This window comes from Neoarius graeffei, chromosome 28, assembly GCF_027579695.1.
Source record: "Neoarius graeffei isolate fNeoGra1 chromosome 28, fNeoGra1.pri, whole genome shotgun sequence".
NCBI lineage: Eukaryota > Metazoa > Chordata > Actinopteri > Siluriformes > Ariidae > Neoarius > Neoarius graeffei.
The window spans coordinates 17,407,846-17,429,158 of NC_083596.1; the positions used below are offsets into that span (position 1 = coordinate 17,407,846).

General features: G+C 43.8%; 1 protein-coding gene across 1 annotated transcript in view; it reads left to right on the forward strand.

Moving 5' to 3' along the window:
* The window catches only part of LOC132875429 (carbonic anhydrase 4-like), a 78,851-nt gene that overhangs the window by 49,559 nt on the left and 7,979 nt on the right, over positions 1-21,313 (forward strand). Inside the window, exons 5-6 of the mRNA XM_060912206.1 lie at positions 6,468-6,560; positions 12,276-12,342. Of these exons, the coding sequence (XP_060768189.1) occupies positions 6,468-6,560; positions 12,276-12,342 (160 nt within the window). The remainder of the gene's footprint in view (positions 1-6,467; positions 6,561-12,275; positions 12,343-21,313) is intronic.

Below are 21,313 nucleotides of genomic sequence, written 5' to 3' on the forward strand. Positions count from 1 at the left end.
AGCAAGGAAATTCGGAAGAAAATTTGTTTTTTCTTTTGCTTGTTGTGTGCGTCACGCTACCAAAATCTAACTAACCCCTTCACGAACAATTCCAACTTTCATGGACTTGTAGTGCGAATAAACCTTTCAAAAAATATATATAATACTTCTCACCCAGTAAATTAGAATCCTGGTGATTTTATATCCTCGTAGCTTCAGTAGATCTAGAGATTGTCGATTTAGTAAATCCCAAACGCTGTGAAACACGCCAGCCATCTATGGTAAGAAGTGCTGCTGTAGTTGAGAAACTCTCATTTCTCCCGCTTCCAACTAACTCCGTGACCCATACCAAAATAACAATGTCATGCTCACCACTTAAGGATGATTTATGCCAAGTTTCACGGAAAAATACAGCGAAATAAATTTGCTATAAGCATTTTTCAAAATCCCAAACATTATGAAACATTTCTTGTTATGAGTAGCACGCTGTGTGAGCATAATCGCTATCAGGCACGTTAAAATGTAAATAACTTTTCTAGAATTTCACCAAAACTCATTGAATTTTCAGCATTGTAAGAGAACTCCCTAAAGTATTATTCAGCAAAACCCCAGAATGATAGCACAAATCTAGAATTTTTAACAGAATTTTAGTTCTTAAAATTTAACGTAATTATGGACGCCACACGTAACATTTACACCTGTGAAAAATCACTTTGAATGCTGTTTTGAAAGTTTTGATCAAATATTCTCTATAATAAAAAAAATCAGGCGGCACGGTGGTGTAGTGGTTAGCGCTGTCGCCTCACAGCAAGAAGGTCCTGGGTTCGAGCCCCGGGGCCGGCAAGGGCCTTTCTGTGCGGAGTTTGCATGTTCTCCCCGTGTCTGCGTGGGTTTCCTCCGGGTGCTCCGGTTTCCCCCACAGTCCAAAGACATGCAGGTTAGGTTAACTGGTGACTCTAAATTGACCGTAGGTGTGAATGTGAGTGTGAATGGTTGTCTGTGTCTATGTGTCAGCCCTGTGATGACCTGGCGACTTGTCCAGGGTGTACCCCGCCTTTCGCCCGTAGTCAGCTGGGATAGGCTCCAGCTTGCCTGCGACCCTGTAGAACAGGATAAAGCGGCTACAGATGATGAGATGAGATAAAAAAAATCGCTTAAATATTATAAACACAGTATTTTAATGTATCAAAAAATAATTTTGATAAAGCAAGGAAATTCGGAAGAAAATTTTTTTCTTTTGCTTGTTGTGCGCGTCACACTACCAAAATCTAACTAACCCCTTCACGAACAATTCCAATTTTCATGGACTTGTAGCGCGAATAAACCTTTCAAAAAATATATATAATACTTCTCACCCAGTAAATTAGAATCCTGGTGATTTATATCCTCGTAGCTTCAGTAGATCTAGAGATTTAGTCGATTTAGTAAATCCCAAACGCTGTGAAACACGCCAGCCATCCATGGTAAGAAGTGCTGCTGTAGTTGAGAAACTCTCATTTCTCCCGCTTCCAACTAACTCCGTGACCCATACCAAAATAACAATGTCACGCTCATCACTTAACCCTCATCCTACCATGCTATTTTACACCTTAATCTTACCATGTGGGGTCCGTTTGGACCCCAATACTTTTCTTTAAAATTAAAGCTTATAAAGACAAAATCACCAGATAAGTTTTGTTCAGAACATCTTGTATTAATAACAGCAATACACTAAAGGGCCCAAGGCATAAAGAACACACTTAACCTTCATCCTACCAGCCAATTTTACATACACAAACTACCAGGCGGGGTCCGTATGGACCCCAGGAGGGAATACCTTGAAATCAATGCAGTAAGAACCAATTCAATGCAGCAAACAGACATAACTTTATTGAAGAACAAAATCCACTATGGCTGAATATCAATGATGTATTATAAATGCAATAACATTGCTATAATATTGCAATAACTAGCATACATGTAGCAAATTATAGCGCCACAAAAAAAATTGGCATTATATACATGATTTTTGCAGCTCATGCAGCTGTAAAACATTCTGGATTACAACTTAGGTCTTTTCTTACAGAATTTAAAACAAAAAAGTAATTGTAAAATAATTTAGGGCTTTTGTTTTGCAGCCTGTGCTTATTGCAGCAGTGGGGTCCACACGGACCCCAAGAAGGAATGCCTTGGTAGTTTCATTATGGAACATAAAAGAAATAAAAGAAGTTAACTTTCAGTGTGCTATTCAACTATAAAATGAAAGACAGATAAACTTTACTCTGGGGTCTGGTTGGACCCCAGTAACAAATTAATTATGCCTTCACAATGCAAAAAGCTGATCTTCCGGTGCTTTAGTGTTTTAAGACATAAATTCCGACAAATTCATATAACGGCGAGGCAGTATGTCACGTATTTTTAAAATGGCAAACAAACATATAGGTGCGGGGTCCAGATGGACCCCACTTGGTAGGATGAAGGTTAAGGATGATTTATGCCAAGTTTCACGGAAAAATACAGCGAAATAAATTTGCTAGAAGCATTTTTCAAAATCTCAAACATTATGAAACATTTCTTGTAGGGTTTCAGGTTACAAATTTCGAGAATAGAGAAATTGCGGCGCAAAAGTTTGCCACTAAACTCGCGAAAATACTCCATCCTAGCGAGTTTCACAACCGAACTAGGCTACGTGACAGTCCGTGACCACCCAGGAATGTTCTAGAAGGTACGCTTCTAGGCACGTGTGATCGAGCAAGACGCCACGTTAAGGTAGTAAAGGTAGTATTTCCACTGTCTTATGACATTTTTGCTTGTTTTAACGCGATAAACAATGCATTATGGGTAATCACTAAAATGCTGATTTCAAGGTTAAAATGGGTAAAAACAACTAATTTATATAGATATTGTAAAAATTGTGCCTAATAGTTATTTCAGTACATAAAATCAAAACCTGAATTTTTAATTTTTTTCCCTATGTTACACCATTGTGCATCTATAGCATGCTACTGTGGGTGCAATCAGTTAATTATTGATATTAAGTGATCAATCTCGTTAAATCAGTCTCATTAAATTTTGAAGGTCAATAATTAAAATGAATCAATCCCATTGAATCACTCTCATTTGAAGTGAATCGTTCAGTGAATCGTTCAATGAATCATTTAGTGAATCGTTTAGGGAATTGTTCAATGAATCATTTAGGGAATCGTTCAATGAATCATTTAGGGAATCATTTAGTGAATCATACCATTAATCCTGGTGCTTAATAATAAATTACCAAACAGCTAAATTATGGTACATTTCCAAATTATTAAGATCACTTACCATATTATATAACATTTGCACCCTTTTTGAATTCTTTGAGAAAATTGGGGACTTCAGATATTGTTGTTCACACAAATAAACACAGTTTGTTTAATAAATGAATTTATTATACAAAGATAAAAAGATAAATCAATATATACAAGCAGTGAGGTGTGTGTGTGTGTGTGTGTGTGTGAGAGAGAGAGAGAGGGAGTGTGAAGGACTTGACCATGTGTTTAGCCTCGTGTAGCTAACTACACGTGGTGGAGGCCTAGCTTGTTGGTAGCTAAACAAAAGAATGTTATCTAAACAGAACAAAGGATTAGCTCTGTGTTTAGCCTCGTGTAGCTAACTACACGTGGTGGAGGCCTAGATTAGCCTTGTGTTGCTAGTATGTGTTTGTGAAAGGCCCTATAGCCTAGCTAAAGTGTGTTTGTTAGGCCTGATGGCTTGCTGAGCACATGGTAGGCCTTGATTAGCTTTGTGTTGCTAAGCAGACAAAAGCGAAGCTGTAGCTAACCCACTAGCTCATAACCATACTGAATCCACTGAAATCTTAATGACATCAAGATGTATAATAATGAGAACTATATGTTAGTAGTAAAGAATAAAAGAGAGAAGCATGCGCAGCCTATCTATTAAACAATTGAGAGAACATAGAACCAAAATAAATCAACACGCTGCGTGTTCAACAGTGTAACAATAAACCTGGGTTTAAATTCACACTATTTCAAATAAAAGCAAATTCCTAAGACTATCCTAATTATGCCCAAATGCCAAAATCTTACTTAATCCTGCCTTTAGCAAGATATGAAGAACTATTCGCCGGTGTAGTCTCGGGCCTCGCCGTGGGAGCACGTGAGCCGCTCGTGATGGAGGCGGAGAAACTTTCGGGTCGAACGGAGCACTTGGGTGGTTCCTGTGGAAAGCAGAGGGTTCTTGGTCCGAACCTCAGCGTTCGTGAGGAAAAGTCTCTGATCAGAATAAGATGCACAGCGCTTTGAGTTAAAAAGGATTCAATCGCTTCTTAACTTTTAACTGCCTGGGCTGCAGTCGTGACGTCACTTCTAATGCAAGTAAACCGGTTGTAACTCAGGTTGAGTTTAAAGATCGCGCGACTCTAGAGTTTACCTTTGCCAAGGGTAAGAAGGAAAATCGCGCTGAGTGATGGATCTTGCAAGAAAGAAGACGTCTTTTTGGGGTGGAGAGCGCGCCTCTTTATACATCCAGATCCATCGGAAGCCAGACGTGAGAGAGCAAAGATGGAAGCGTTGTCCCATTGTTTTATGTTTCCTTGTATGATGACGTAGATGATCCCGCCCACGCGTGACGTAGGTCACACGGAAGTGGACTGGGAATTGTAGTTCTGACACAAGATGGCGGTATGATACCTACACTACTCATCTGTAGGAGAATAATCACTGAACTGATGTGGTCCATTACCACCTTGAGGTTGATTATTTTCCAATAAGAGCATTCCTCTTATACCACAGAAATTTGCCAACGATTATAATTAGCAATTTCATAAATGACACGTCATACTTTTGACCGTGTATAGTTGCATTTAACGTTGTCTGTTGTGTAACATCCGTCATTCCCTCATCAGCATTTGTTTATTCTGTCTTTTGAAGTTAATAAGACAGAGAAAATGCAGGTCCTCTGTCCTGAACTTCCTCATGGAGGAAAACTTACAATGACAAATCACTGACTCTGGAGACTCCTTCCATGAAATCCATCTTTCTTACACAAGTCTGTCTTTGTTAAAATGAGATATAAAATGATAGTCGTAAAATCTCATCCTCTGTTAGCTAGCAGGTGTGTTAGTTAAAGTGTCTCTAGGCTGAAATGATCATTTTCCCAGATTGTCCATGCTATTGTATGGGCAATGTAAAATCCAATCTTAAACAGCGACAGCCAAGTTGAACTTTCATCCACCATGTTCGTATTGATCTGAATTTGCGTTTGTTCATGAGAAATTCTACGAGAGCCCAGGGTCTGAAATGCTTTCTTCAGGGAAAATCTTGTCGGTTTGAAGACTGAAGGGTAATTAAAAAAAAAAAAGCTATAAAATTTGTTGTTATATCTGGGGTTTCTCACATTTGCTTCACTGGTTAAAGTGCATATTCTGGACCAATTTCGTGTTTTTTTTTTTATTTATATGAAAGTATGTCCCTTTACACACTCATCCAGAAGGGTAATTTTGCACAAGGCCATCTGTCTACAGCAGAAAAAAATAAAACAACAAAATGCGTCTGGAAAAATCCCAAGGGAGTCTGGAGCCAGATTCGTGACGTTATCTGCGGAAGCGCCAGCAGGCTGTGCAAGCTTGCACGGTTTCAGTGCACAGCCTGTGTAGACCAAGTGCTCCCATTTCTCTCTCATCGTCCGGTCTTTTGGAAAACGATGAGCACTAATCCCATCAAGATTGGTGTTGCTACACCCTCCCACGATACATCTGTTAACCATTTTAATAATTACGTGATAACGTTGAAGAAATTTGCAGAAAACCACCAGGTCGTTTTCTCATAAACAAACCAGCGCTGACGTAGGATTCAGAGGGAGGCGTCCCGCACGTGACGTCACGAAAATCAATGTTTCCCGGGAAATCCAAATGCCGAGTTTTTTCAGAGGCGGAGCAATTCGCCTCAAATGGCTTGATTTCAACTGAATTTTTCTGGTATTGCGCAAGGTAAAAAAATTGCACATAATGCAAAATGTTACAGATATTTGACCAAAGTTTAATATAAAATAGGAGAATTACATTGATCTTGCTCTTGAATTTACCCGTGATATGTACTTTAAGGTGGACACACAACACATACACAGTGTAGTATGTAGTACAGAGCCTACCGTAGTGAGTATTATAATTATTTTAGTTATTTTTATATAATGAGTGTTTTAATTAGATTTGTAAATATGTGATACGTTCCACTTACCCAAACATAGCTGCATGCTAGTTTATATAACTGTCTTACAAAAAGCACTCATTATTATTTATCTGATTGTTGTCTGTTTGGAAATTTGTTAAATGTACATTCAAGATACATCTTCGTCTATGCTTGATTATACTTTGGGCATTGAATTCCACCTAGCTGAATTAATATCATGCCACAGTATAAAAATGCTTTATTAGGTATAGTTAATCAGATGTAGTTCTCTCTCTCTCCCCCCCCCCCCCCTCCCTCCCTCTCTTTTTCACATACACTCAGATGCACATCCTGCATATAAAGGACACATACATCACTGTTGAGGATGTACTTAATGACACAACTGGGCAAGCAATTTTGGGATTCTTCTTTGAGGTTTGTTTTTCACTGTCTGTATTTTCAAACCAATTCACTGGAATTTAGTTATTGTTTATAAGTCATTATAGCCATCGATTATGCCATCATACACATGGGTGACAGTGTAAAGGAAAAACAACATAAAGTGTCTGTTATATTTTGGGCCAACACGAGTCACCAGAACAGCTTCAGTTCGCAGATTGTACAACTCTTTTCAGTTGTACTGGAGGAATGAACACCATTTTTCTGAACAATATTCCCTCAGTTGATGTTTTGATGATGATAATGATGATAGTGTGTTCTCACACGTTGCTCCAGAACTTATCATAGGTGTTCATTTGGGTTGGGATCTTTGGATTGGATTATCTTTAAAGGTGCCCTTCCATCAAAAACGTTTAATACTGGCTCTTTTTGAAATACCATACAGTAGTTCACTCCGAGTTGCATATGCATGCTGCATGTGAAAATGTAATTCTATCCCCATTCCCTGCATTAGCTTATGAAAGAAAATGGCCAGAAAAACGAGTGGATCTGAAAAAGCCATACGATCTTGCGTCACTTCGAAAATTAGTATTCATGGCCTCGCCGACCTTGGCTTGCAGCCGCCCACTGGAAGGAAGTTCGGATTTAAGCGCGAGGAGAGATAGCAGAGCCAGTGTTGCCAGATTGGGTGGTTTTAAGTGCATTTTGGCAGATTTGAACATATTTTGGGCTGGAAAACGTCAGCAGTATCTGGCAACATTGAGCAGAGCCCATCTCGTCAGTAGCTAACGAAGAGGACCTAACAGCAAGTTGAAAACATGTCTGAACAAGTTCGTGCCTGTGTTATTTGTGGCAGTAAGACATCAACGTTGCATTTCTTGCCCAAGATAGAGGAGGTGACGAATAAATGGTTGGAATTTATCTTTGGAACACCACCAGCGAAGTATAATGCAGCGTTATTACTGTGTTCTGATCATTTCAACCACGGTGACTTGTCAAACTTCGGTGCCTTCAGTAGTGGTTTTGCTTCGAGGTTGTATTTAATCCCTGGATCTGTGCCGTCAAGACGATTGACCACCAGCGCACAAGCTGGAAGTAAAACATGAACTTTTTGTTCGAAGGTTTTTGTTACAAAATAGCATGTTCATATTCTCCACGTTAGCATGCATGACATGGTCACAAGCTAGGCAGGGATGAGAGTTTTCCGCTTTTCGGCGGATTTCTGCTTTTTCTGAGTAAAAAAAACAACCTTTTTATATTATGCCAAATCCGTTGAGAATTTTTTTTTAATTAATTTCGGGGGGTTGGGGTATGTTCCTTCATGCTGTTCAAACTTTAACTCCAACAATGTTTACACATTATGTGTAAGTTGCCATCTTTAGTCTCGTTTAAATCTCGTTGAATGTGATGTAAAATTCGTGTTATCTACATTGTTATTGGTCAAAACATCGACGTCGAGACCATAATAGCCAATCAAAACAGTTTTTACAAAGACACCCACATTCTTTTTTTTAAGTCACTCGTTCATTTTATTCATTTGTTTGTTCAGTAAAAATCCAAACATTTGTTGAATTTTTCTTATTTCCTCGTGTCGCACCTCAGTGACGTCAGCGTGCAGTATTTTTCCCTTCGCGGTTTGTTCCTTCTCTCTTGCCGTAGTAAGACACCCACATCCGCTTGTTCTGACTCACTGGAGGTAGCGTCACAGTGCTGTTAGCCAATCAGAGGTAACACGTTTACATGTCATGAATATTAATGAGTAAGAGCTGAAATCCTGTCGTTCTCCCCCCACCCACTCCTCCAGCAAACTAGAACAGCCTGAAACAGGAGAACCACAGCATTTTTTTCACCAAAACCGGCTCACAGGGCATTCATTCATACTAGAGACCACTGCACAATTAATGAAAAAAACGATGCAAGGAGACCTTTAATGTCCCCTTGGGGCAGTTTGATTCACAGTAAGGCCGAATCCCATTTCACCCCTTGGACCAACCCCTTGGCCCTTCCCCTCCATTTTGCGCGTTCACGTAAAGGGGTAGGGGTATCCCAATCCCAGTTAACGCGGAGGGGAAGGGGTAGGGCTTCTGTACCCCTCCAAACGGAGATTTTCCTGGAGCTGACTTCGAACGAAGGGGTTTGAGTGATTTCCCACAATGCCATGCGGATTTCAGCGAGATTTCATGCGGATTTCAGAAAGATGGCGGTTCCCGCGGCGAAAGATTGTCATAAATGTATTTTCTCCATTATTTACGTGTTTTAAGTTGTTATCCAGAGGAAACACGCCGCTTGATTCGCTTTCGAGCTGAGAATGAGCAGCGATTTCTGAAATCCAAGCTGCTGCTAAAAAGCTTTGGGAGTGAGTACTGTTTTCGGTTGCTTTACTGCGTACGTTTTGTTCTGTTATTCTCGCTTTTATTGTTTACATGAGTGTTCTGACACCTCATTCTGTCGGATGTGGTGCACGAAGCGCCAAAGATATCCCATTCAGTGGTGTTAGTTAACAAATCACACCCTGCCAGCAGAGATTTCTGGTTCTGGCTCTGACTGTAGCGGCTGGTCGCAGCCAATGACGCATTTGGTCGCGTTTTGCTAACGTAAACGCTGACGGAGGTACGCGATGACGTATGCGATCGTTGAAGGGCTATCCCAATACGTAAGGGTTGAATTTCAAGCCCTATCCCTTGTAGCTCAGTTTCAAGGGGAAGGGCGGAGGGGAAGGGGGAGGGGTAGGGGTAGAAATTAGAATTGGGATTGGGCCTAAGTAGCCAACACAAATATACACTCACGCACATAAAACATGACACAGAAATTAGTAAACAGAGACATAAATACACATTTCAGAAATATAAGATCACAATACTGTGTATTCAAGAACATATCAAGAAATTTATACATACACAAAAATAACAAAATAACCTAAAGCTTATTAAGGAACCCAACAGCTGCTGGTACAAATGATCTCAAGTATCTGTTAGACCTGGCCCGCTTAAGAAAAGTATACCTCCTCCCTGATGGTAGGAGGCAAAACTCAGAATGAAGTGGGCCATTGCCATTTGTGTGACTCTGACCTCATGCACATACCCAATGCTATTGAGGTTAACGCTAGTAATCTTCTGACAGATATGAACAATTTTTCCAAGCCTGTTTTTATTCATCACACTTAGGTTACCAAACCAACAGATCAAGTCAAGTTAAGTTTATTCGTATAGCGCTTTTAACAATAAACATTGTCGCAAAGCAGCTTTACAGAATTTGAACGACTTAAAATATGAGCTAATTTTATCCCTAATCTATCCCCAATGAGCACGCCTGTGGTGATGGTGGCAAGGAAAAACTCCCTCAGACGACATGCGGAAGAAACCTCGAGAGGAACCAGACTCAAAAGGGAACCCATCCTCATTTGGGCAACAACAGACAACATGACTATAACATTAACAGTCCTAACATAAAGCCAGCTTCGTTGATGTGATAAACCCCCCCGCCGACGGAAACCCGAACGCAAAACCGTTCACGACAACCGCAGTCCCAAAGTCAGCAAGTCAACTGCAGTCCCCAGCCACAAAAGCATAAGCACAAAGATCATAGCAAAAGTTAAAACTGACTCAATAAAAGATGAATAAAAAATCCTAAGAAGTGATCTGTCAACATTAAATCCCTTCAGCTTCCTCAAGAAAAACAGTCTTTGATTGGCCTTTCTACAGATGGAGTCAGTGTTGGCCTCAAAGGTCAATTTATCATCTAAGATAGTGCCCAAATACTTGTACTCGCTTACTGTCTCCACAGCCGTGCCATTTATGATGGTCGATACGGTAGTCGTAGGACTACGGAGGAAGTCAGTAAGCATCTCTTTAGTCTTAGGGCGTATTCACACCTACTTTGACAGTTCTGGCTCTTCACGCAATAGATGAATTTCTTTTTTGCGTCGCTAGTACCGCCACTTTTTGAAAGAATGTCCCTGATTTTAATGTAGGTCTGACGGAGTTTCTTCACTTTTAGCTGACATTGTTCTGGGGAGCGCGTGAACCCCTTCTCCTTCCGGACCAAGGGAAATTTGGTTCGTTTGGTCCGGACCTTTTGGGTTGGTCTGAATACAAACCACCGAACTCTGGTCCGGACCAAACAAGCGGACCGAGACCGAGCTGCAAGGTCGGACTCGGTCCGGACCAAAGGAACCCTGGTGCGGATCTTTTGGAGGTGTGAGAACAGACCGGACCTAATCTGACAGTTTTGCTTTTTTGTACCTCGGGAGCTTCCGTCGTTTGTCGAGCATTATGGGAAACAGAGTCTTGACACTCCACCGCAAAGTGCAAACAGTGTTTCGGTTGTCAAGGGTCGTTCAGTCACCAGTGGTAGGCGAGTACAAAAAATGAGTAGGGGGCAAATGTGGGCCGAGGAAGAAACACGTACCCTTGTGGATATATGGGCAGATGTCCACATATCTGAGCTTTTGGAGAGAACACACAAAAATGCCGACGTGTTTGCTGTATTCAGTGCGAAAATGAAGGAGAAGGGGTTCACGCGCTCCCCAGAACAATGTCGGCTAAAAGTGAAGAAACTCCGTCAGACCTACATTAAAATCAGGGACATTCTTTCAAAAAGTGGCGGTACTAGCGACGCAAAAAAGAAATTCATCTATTGCGTGAAGAGCCAGAACTGTCACAACATGATGTGCGTTCATCAGCGCTATCCTCCGTAGCCGCCTTGCCCTTTGTCGTCGTCGTTGATAAATTACTTGTACAACAGCATAGTAATCGCACAATTGTGAAAACAGTAAAAACTGGAAAAAACATATAGCTTTGATGACATTAAAAAGAATAACAGCACGGAAAGCCTCCATGACTACTTTTGAACTTAATGCTTTGTGCGCGTGACGTCTCTGACCAATAGCTGAACGACCTCAGGGCGTGTGGCTTTGTTGACAGATTTTGGTCCGCTTACTAAAATGTAGTGTGAAAGCGAACCGCACCAAAATGAAAAAATAAAAAAAACATTTGGTTCGGACCAAAGCAAGTGAACTATCGAACTATCCTGGTCTGAATACACCCTAAGAGACATCGAGTTGTAAATATGAGTCCTTACACCACGTAATAAAATTGTCCAAGACTGAACCATGGCCCACCTCATGGTCCTGCAGGAGACTGATAATGACAGAGTCATCAGCATACTTAATTATATACCTTGATTCAAATTTGCTCCGACAGTCAATGGTGTAGAGCACAAACAGCAGTGGTGACAAAACGCACCCCTGGGGTGAACCTGTAGAGCACATGAGGGCCTTAGACAAAGTATTGTTAACACGGGTTCTCTGTGGCCTCATCTGGTGACTGTGAAGGTCATAGCATATGACTTGCATTATTTTCGTAGTCATCAAAGCATTTAGTGATCCCTGTGAGTGTGGGCAGAGTCACCCTGCCATTGTGATCACTCCCATCATCTGAGTCCTGTGTGCTGGTCAACATTTTCAGACTGAGGTGATTCAGTCATTTAACTACATGCAGTGTGAGCACCTGCATCATGAGGTATCATACAGTGTGGACATTGAGTCATGCCGTGTGAGCTTTAATGAGATTTCTGTCATCATCCAGTGTAAGCCTGGCTTAAGAGGACAAGTGGACCTAAATCTTGCAAGCAGAATTCCCCTACAGATGAACAGAGTCACCAGTTTCTCCTTTAACTTGTCACCCATCTGTATTTTTCCCCACTGTGTTTTCATATGCATAAAATGTATAATGCTGTGGTTTCTTATGGCAGGAGTCAGACCGTGAAAACAAGAACTATAATGCCTTTATTGCAGCTCTGGCTCAGGTGCAAGATGCAGGTAGGCACTTTTCAACATGACGCATGCTTTTCATGAAACTTGCAGTCTCATAGCCTATTTGCACTTTCTTGTGCCCATGCCCAACAGTCAAAAAAAAAAAACTCTGCGACATAACAATCCTCAGTTACTGGATTGGCTTTTTCCTGTATGAGCAGGTGGTTTTTGGTCATATTTATTAACCCCTTCAATGTCCTTAGACGAGTCACGTACATCATGAAATCTTTTACCGCTGTGCCTTATGACGTACGCTACTCGTCATAAACACCTCCTTTTATGTACCTTACATGGCACATTACTTTTACTTCATAGTGGCACGTTACCGAGAGTAGGCCTAGTGGTTAGCGTGTCCGCTTCTCAATCGGGAGATTGCAAGTTCTGTTCACGGTCGGGTCATACTCAAGACCATCATAAAAATGGTACCCAGTTACTTGGAGTACATGGACCCTTGGTGTACATTGTGTTTTCAAGTACTAGTAATTCATTTTTATGGACACGTTCTTATTGACAAGATCTGTTGTCTTGTTTTTTTGTTTGGATGTTTTTGAAGTTGTTTTTGATTACTAAAGTTATTTTTACTCTACAACAGTGTTTTTTGTGATTTTTCTATACAAAGACTAAAAATATAAAGTTCTGAACAAGTTAGAGAAAGATTATCAAAATATCCCAATTTTGACCTATTTTTGTCCGATATGCCCGGCACATTACAATTAATTATGGGTGGCAGCCAAGGGGTTAATGAAACGTACAGCAGTTACTTACAGAATGTAGGCAGCTACTAGCCAGATTAAGGTGTTGTTTATTGATGGACATCAATGACAAAGTGTGCGAGTAATTAGTAAATAATAACATAGTTATAATGACATTAAATAACTATGTTTTACAGAATACAGCAATGGTATGAGGCAGCTTTATTATCTGCATATTAGCTACCTAACAAATCAGGGAAGATTTTGAAAGTCAACAGCTGACATCAAGTTAAAGTGCATATTCTGGACCAATTTCGGGTTTTTTTTTTAATATGAAAGTATGTCCCTTTACACACTCATCCTGAAGGGTAATTTTGCACAAGGCCATCTGTCTACAGCAGAAAAAAATAAAATAAAATGCGTCTGGAAAAATCCCAAGGGAGTCTGGAGCCAGATTCGTGACGTTACCTGCGGAAGCGCCAGCAGGCTGCGCGAGCTTGCACGGTTTCAGTGCACAGCCTGTGTAGACCAAGCGCTCCCATTTCTCTCTCATTGTCCGGTCTTTTGGAAAACACTGAGTACTAATCCCATCAAGATTGGTGTTGCTACACCCTCCTACGATACATCTGTTAACCATTTTAATAATTACGTGATAATGTTGAAGAAATTTGCAGAAAACCACCAGGTCGTTTTCTCATAAACAAACCAGCGCTGACGTAGGATTCAGAGGGAGGCGTCCCGCACGTGATGTTACGAAAATCAATGTTTTCCGGGAAATCCAAATGCCAAGTTTTTTCAGAGGCGGAGCAATTCGCCTCAAATGGCTTGATTTCAACTGAATTTTTCTGGTATTGCGTCTCGTCTCGTCTTCTTCCGCTTATCCAGGACCGGGTCGCGGAGGCAGCAGTCTAAGCATGGAAGCCCAAACTTCCCTTTCCCCAGACACCTCGGCCAGCTCCTCGGGAAGAACACCGAGGCGTTCCCAGGCCAGCCAAGAGACATAGTCCCTCCAGCGTGTCCTGGGTCTTCCCCGGGGCCTCCTCCCGGGGGCACATGCCTGGAACACCTCCCCAGGGAGGCGTCCAGGAGGCATCCGAAAAAGATGCCCGAGCCACCTCAGCTGGTTCCTCTCGATGTGGAGGAGCAGCGGCTCTACTCCGAGCTCCTCCCGAGTGACTGTGCTTCTCACCCTATCTCTAAGGGAGCGCCCAGCCACCCTGCGAAGGAAACTCATTTCAGCCGCTTGTATCCGCGATCTTGTTCTTTCTGTCATTACCCAAAGCTCATGACCATAGGTGAGAGTCGGAACGTAGATCGACCGGTAAATTGAGAGCTTCGCCTTTTGGCTCAGCTCCTTCTTCACCACGACGGACCGGTAAAGCGACCGCATCACTGCGGAGGCTGCACCGATCCGCCTGTCGATCTCGCGCTCCATCCTTCCCTCACTCGTGAACAAGATCCCGAGATACTTAAACTCCTCCACTTGAGGCAGGACTTCTCCACCAACCTGGAGAGGGCAAGCCACCCTTTTCCGGTCGAGAACCATGGCCTCGGACTTGGAGGTGCTGATTCTCATCCCAGCCGCTTCACACTCGACTGCAAACCGCCCCAGTGCATGCTGAAGGTCCTGGTTTGAAGAAGCCAACAGGACAACATCATCCGCAAAAAGCAGAGATGAAATCCTGTGGTTCCCAAACAGGATTCCTTCCGGCCCCTGGCTGCGCCTAGAAATTCTGTCCATAAAAATTATGAACAGAACCGGTGACAAAGGGCAGCCCTGCCGGAGTCCAACATGCACTGGGAACAGGTCTGACTTACTGCCGGCAATGCGAACCAGACTCCTGCTCCGTTCGTACAGGGACCGGACAGCCCTTAGCAAAGAGCCCCGAACCCCATACTCCCGAAGCACCCCCCACAGAATACCACGGGGGACACGGTCGAATGCCTTCTCCAGATCCACAAAGCACATGTGGACTGGTTGGGCAAACTCCCATGAACCCTCGAGCACCCTATGAAGGGTATAGAGCTGGTCCAGTGTTCCGCGACCAGGACGAAAACCGTATTGTTCCTCCTGGATCCGAGGTTCGACTATTGGTCGAATTCTCCTCTCCAGTACCCTGGAGTAAACTTTCCCTGGGAGGCTGAGAAGTGTGATTCCCCTATAATTGGAGCACACTCTCCGGTCCCCTTTCTTAAAAAGAGGAACCACCACCCCAGTCTGCCACTCCAGAGGCACTGTCCCCGACCGCCACGCGATGTTGCAGAGGCGTGTCAACCAAGACAGCCCCACAACATCCAGAGACTTGAGATACTCAGGGCGGATCTCATCCACCCCCGGTGCCTTGCCACCGAGGAGCTTGCAAACCACCTCAGTGACTTCGGCTTGGGTAATGGACGAGTCCACCTCTGAGTCATCAGCCTCAGTCTCCTCAGTGGAAGACATGACGGTGGGATTGAGGAGATCCTCAAAGTATTCCTTCCACCGCCCGACAATGTCCCCAGTCGAGGTCAACAGCTCCCCACCCGCACTGTAAACAGTGTTGGCAGAGTACTGCTTCCCCCTCCTGAGGCGCCGGACGGTTTGCCAGAATTTCTTCGAGGCCGACCGATAGTCCTTCTCCATGGCCTCCCCGAACTCCTCCCAGTTCCGAGTTTTTGCCTCCGCAACTGCCCGTGCTGCAGCACGCCTGGCCTGCCGATACCCGTCGGCTGCCTCAGGAGTCCCGGAGGTCAACATGGCCCGATAGGACTCCTTCTTCAGCTTGACGGCATCCCTTACTTCCGGTGTCCACCACCGGGTTCGGGGATTGCCGCCACGACAGGCACCGGAGACCTTGCGGCCACAGCTCCGAACAGCTGCGTCCACAATGGAGGTAGAGAACATGGTCCACTCAGACTCAATGTCCCCCGCCTCCCTCGGAAGCTGGGAAAAGCTCTCCCGGAGGTGGGAGTTAAAGACCTCCCCAACAGAGTGCTCGGCCAGACGTTCCCAGCAGACCCTCACCATACGTTTGGGCCTGCCAGGTCTGTCCAGCTTCCTCCTCCGCCAGCGGATCCAACTCACCACCAGGTGGTGATCAGTTGACAACTCAGCCCCTCTCTTCACCCGAGTGTCCAAGACATAGGGTCGGAGATCAGATGACACGACTACAAAGTCGATCATCGACCTCCGACCTAAGGTGTCCTGGTGCCACGTGCACTTATGGACACCCCTATGCTCGAACATGGTGTTCGTTATGGACAAACTGTGACTAGCACAGAAGTCCAATAACAAAACACCACTCGGGTTCAGATCGGGGAGGCCGTTCCTCCCAACCACGCCCCTCCAGGTGTCACTGTCGTCGCCCACGTGAGCATTGAAGTCCCCCAGTAGCACAATGGAGTCCCCAGTCTGAGCACCCCTCAGTACCTCTCCCAGGGACTCCAAGAAGGCCGGATACTCTATACTGCTATTTGGCCCGTAGGCACAAACAACAGCAAGAGCCCTCTCCCCAATCCGAAGGCGCAGAGAGGCGACCCTCTCGTTCACTGGGGTAAACTCCAACACATGGCGGCTGAGCTGGGGAGCTATAAGGAAGCCCACACCAGCCCGCCGCCGCTCACCATGGGCGACTCCAGAGAAGTGGAAAGTCCAGCCCCTCTCGAGGAGCTGGGTTCCAGAGCCCAAGCTGTGCGTGGAGGTGAGCCCGACTATCTCTAGCCGGTACCTCTCAACCTCCCGCACAAGCTCAGGCTCCTTCCCCCCCAGCGAAGTGACATTCCATGTCCCAACAGCCAGCCGCTGTGTCCGGGGATCAGGTCGTCGAGGCCCCTGCCTTCGACTGCCACCCAATCCACACTGCACCAAACCCCTACTGCTACCTCTGTGGGTGGTGAACCCACAGGAGGTCGGGCCCACGTCACCTCTTCAGGCTGAGCCCGGCCGGCTCTGGTATTGCGCAAGGTAAAAAAAAATTGCGCAAAATGTGACAGATATTTGACCAAAGTTTAATATAAAATAGGAGAATTACATTGATCTTGCTCCTGAATTTACCCGTGATATGCACTTTAATGATCTCATTGTTCAAAGTGTCCGTTCTTAGCGTGTTACTCTATAATTGTGAGGCATGGGTTTTGACATCTGACCTGTGTGAAATTCTAGACGTCTTTCAAAGACAGTGCCTCCAAATATGTTGAATATCAAGCGGCAAGAGCAAGTGAGTAACGAAGCTCTATATGCTCGGGCATAAGAGAAACAATCGTCCACCAGCTCCGTCAGCCTCAGAAAGATCTAATTACCAAGTTCGCTCTTTGGACCCCCCGGATATGGTTGACGCGCGAGAGTCGGGAAGAGGATGCTCAACTCAGAGTATATAGCAAAAATTCTACATTCTGATTCTGAAGTAAGCGTAATATCTGGCGAACTGCGTGACGCTGCACAAGACTGAGCAGCCTGGGCGAAACTTGTAGCTGCCGCCTGCAGATCATAGTCCCTGTGCACAGCAGCTGATGACTGTCAAAATGATATATGGTCATAAACATATACACCCTGACCTCTTTCAGGCCTCTCAATTACATAATTTGGGCTACACCCTGTATTTCTGAATTTGGGCTTTTTCCGTCATGATACAGGGTAATTTGAGCTTTTCTGCACGCGCAAAGTGCTGTTTCCCCAGCGCTCTGTGTTTTAAACCCGCTGCTGCTTTTTTTATCTACAAAGTTATGAATAAATAAAGAAATTTATGAATTATTTTTACCTTTATTGCAAAATGTCTACAGCATTAATCCCTCTTGATGTGTACATGACAAAAAAATAATTAGAATACAGTTAGTTAGTATGTAAAAAATGTGTTGGGGCCTGAGGAGAGCCTGGAGGAAAGGAGCCTGGGAATGAAAAAGCAAGTTCTGCACTGTTGCCATCAAAGAGACAAACCTGTAGCAGATCTGTGACCCAAAAGGTTTTTCAGTCACATCACAAGAATTGGCAGTGCAATTCACAGCATGTAGTCAGGTAAAAGATCTTAGTTTAACTGAAAGGCCAGTGTCTAAGACTATCAACAAGAGGACCAAGCTCCAAGTCACTGATTCCACCCACACTTACACAACTGTGTGCATTTAAGATGCAAGCTGTATCTTAACACCTTCCACGACAAACCGTTTAATACTTGCTCTTTTTGAAATACCATAGGTCACTCCGAGTTGCATATGCATGCTGCACGTGAAAATGTTCTTCTACCCCTATTCCCTGTATTAGCCTATGAAAGAAAATAGACGGAAAAACGAGCGAATCAGAAAAAGCCCTACGAACTTACATCACTTCGAAAATTAGTAGTCATGGCCTCACCCATAACCCACTGGAGGGAGCGTCACAGTGCTGTTAGCCAATCAAAAGCGATATGTTTACATGTCATTTATATTCATAAGAGCTGAAATCCTGTCGTTCTCCCGCCACCCACTCCTCCACCAAACTAGAACAGCCTGAAACAGGAGCACCACAGCATTTTTTTCACCAAAACCGGCTCACAGGGCATTCATTCATACTAGAGACCACCACACAATTAATGAAAAAATGATGCAATGACGGGCGGCACGGTGGTGTAGTGGTTAGCGCTGTCGCCTCACAGCAAGAAGGTCCTGGGTTCGAGCCCCGGGGCCGGCGAGGGCCTTTCTGTGTGGAGTTTGCATGTTCTCCCCGTGTCCGCGTGGGTTTCCTCCGGGTGCTCCGGTTTCCCCCACAGTCCAAAGACATGCAGGTTAGGTTAACTGGTGACTCTAAATTGAGCGTAGGTGTGAATGTGAGTGTGAATGGTTGTCTGTGTCTATGTGTCAGCCCTGTGATGACCTGGCGACTTGTCCAGGGTGTACCCCGCCTTTCGCCCGTAGTCAGCTGGGATAGGCTCCAGCTTGCCTGCGACCCTGTAGAAGGATAAAGCGGCTTGAGATAATGAGATGAGATGATGCAATGACACCTTTAAATACACACAGTTGTGTCCTGAATAGCTCTCTTTTATTCAGTCTTTTACCTGATTTAAATCATATGACACTCGGTATCAGAGATATTGCAGTTGAGGTCAGATCATGTGGAATATAGGGCTATTTTTAGGTTTTTAAATGATACAGAAATTATTAGGAGAATTTAGCACAATAGGGTAGTAAACATTCTGGTTCACACTCCAATCCAGAATATGGCGGTAATGCACCTAAAAGCTGTTTGCCAATCGCCATAAAACAATATAAAAGAAGATTTACCTGATGTGGAAATCCCGCTCTGGTCATTGGTACGCGAGTCTCGCTCCTCCATGAAATCATGGCGTGCCGATCGCCGTTGATTGAGAATTCATGCTCTGCGAGAGGCTTACGGCTAGTTCGACGAACCCGGAACAACATGGGAATGGTGCGGATTTCACGTCAATTACGAGAAATACATGCTAATTCTTGCTAATTTCGGTGTTTTTAAAGAAGAAAGTCAAGACATTGGGTTTTATGCAGCCAAGTTTATTTAATCAACATTTGTTTTGTTTTTTTTTACTTTTGGTAGCATATTTTGGGCGCTTGACCTTAATTTGGGCGCTTATGATGTTATCTGTCACAGGTTTCATGTAATTGAAAGGCCTGTCTTTAACAGGAACAGCTGTTTATTCAAGCGGTCATTCAATCAGTCAATCATGTGGTGGCAGCACCATGCATAAAATCATACAGATACAGCTCAAGAGCTTTCGTTAATGTTCACATTAACAAAATCAGACTGAGGAAAAATATGATCTCAGTGACTTTAACTGTGGCATGGTTGTTGGTCCCAGACAGGCTGTTTTGAATGTTTCAGAAACTATTGATCACCTGAGATTTTCACACAAGAATTTCTACACAGTGGTTTGGGGGGAAGAACATTCAGTGCGTGGCAGTTCTCACAGTCTCTACATGCCCCAATATACAATCCTCCTCCTCGGTCTTCTTTTCCTACAAGTTATGACACAGAAAAATCCCCAAAGCTGTAATTCATGAACGGTCCACTCCACATACAGCCTCTCAGCCTCCGTTTGATCACAAAACAATAAAGGTTTTCCGAATCAACATGTCGGCAACTTCAATCTTAGTGTCCCCTGCTGCCGAGTTTCTGAATCGAGCCGAAAAGTTCATCTACTCCACCGGCGCCGCCATGATTAAAAATCACGTAATTGCATTCCTGTGTGCTGATTGGCCAAAGCTTGAAACTGTGTTCTTGAACCTTACTGTTTTACCTATAGAGATCTTGCAGTCACGTGACCGGAAAGTACACAACCCCCATCTTGTCGGTCAAAAACACCGCTGAATACTGCTGCACTCGTGTACAGAATGGATCAATTTCAACCGACGGACTACAAGGCTCATTTTTCTAATGAACAGATAACTAGATATATGTCTAAAATAAACGATCTACAGATTATTGACCCTTATGGCTTACCGGACGGAGTTTTCATGACCGGATTTTGAACTGCCAGCGGAATACCCGGACGTGTATGATTACCTCATTAACTTTCCCTCGCTGTTCAGTGGTGAAGCACTGCGTGCTTATAAATCTCTGGACAGTTTTCTTTACAGAAATTCAGGATTTGTCAGCGACTCAGATGTGGCATCTTGTAAACAAGAAAATAATCCTCATTGGATGGGTAAGTCACTTAAGTATTGAGTATAGCACTGACCAGCCGATTATAGAATAGAATAAGGTAATTCCAAATCGTCCGTGTTGTTTACATGGATCTGGCGTTGGAGAGGTAGAGGCTTGGCAGTGGAGGTTTGAGTAGCTGTTTTCTGAGCTTAGTCAACAGGCCGGCTCTGCCTATAGCCTCGCTTTTGCTTCCGCTCCCGGCGCCGCCTCCTTCCCTTTGCTTCCAATAACAATCCACGGAGACCCCGCTGGTCTCGCCATCTCGTCCGGAATGTTTTTTTTCTTTTTTTTTCTCGTCCGGAATGTTGTGCATGCGATGGAAATCGCTACAAACCGTCATTTTCTGCTGGAAACCAATGTCCAGTAAGTCCATACGGTTGTAGTGGATATTGAAGTCCGGTACAGACGAACAACACGCAAAAATACACACAAAAAACATTTTAAAAAACGTGCACAGGTAGGGAGAGCTTGTAGCCGCAGCCGTTGTAGTAGAATTGTATATAGTAGGGTTTTCCAGAAGAAAAGGTAGAAGTAAAAGCAGAAGTAGAAGGCGGAATATGGCGTTTGACCGACACGATGGCGTCTGTCACAATCTGGATCGGCTGTGACGTCACATGCAAGTGCTCCATAGACATTGTGTACTACTTGTTTAATTTCCAAC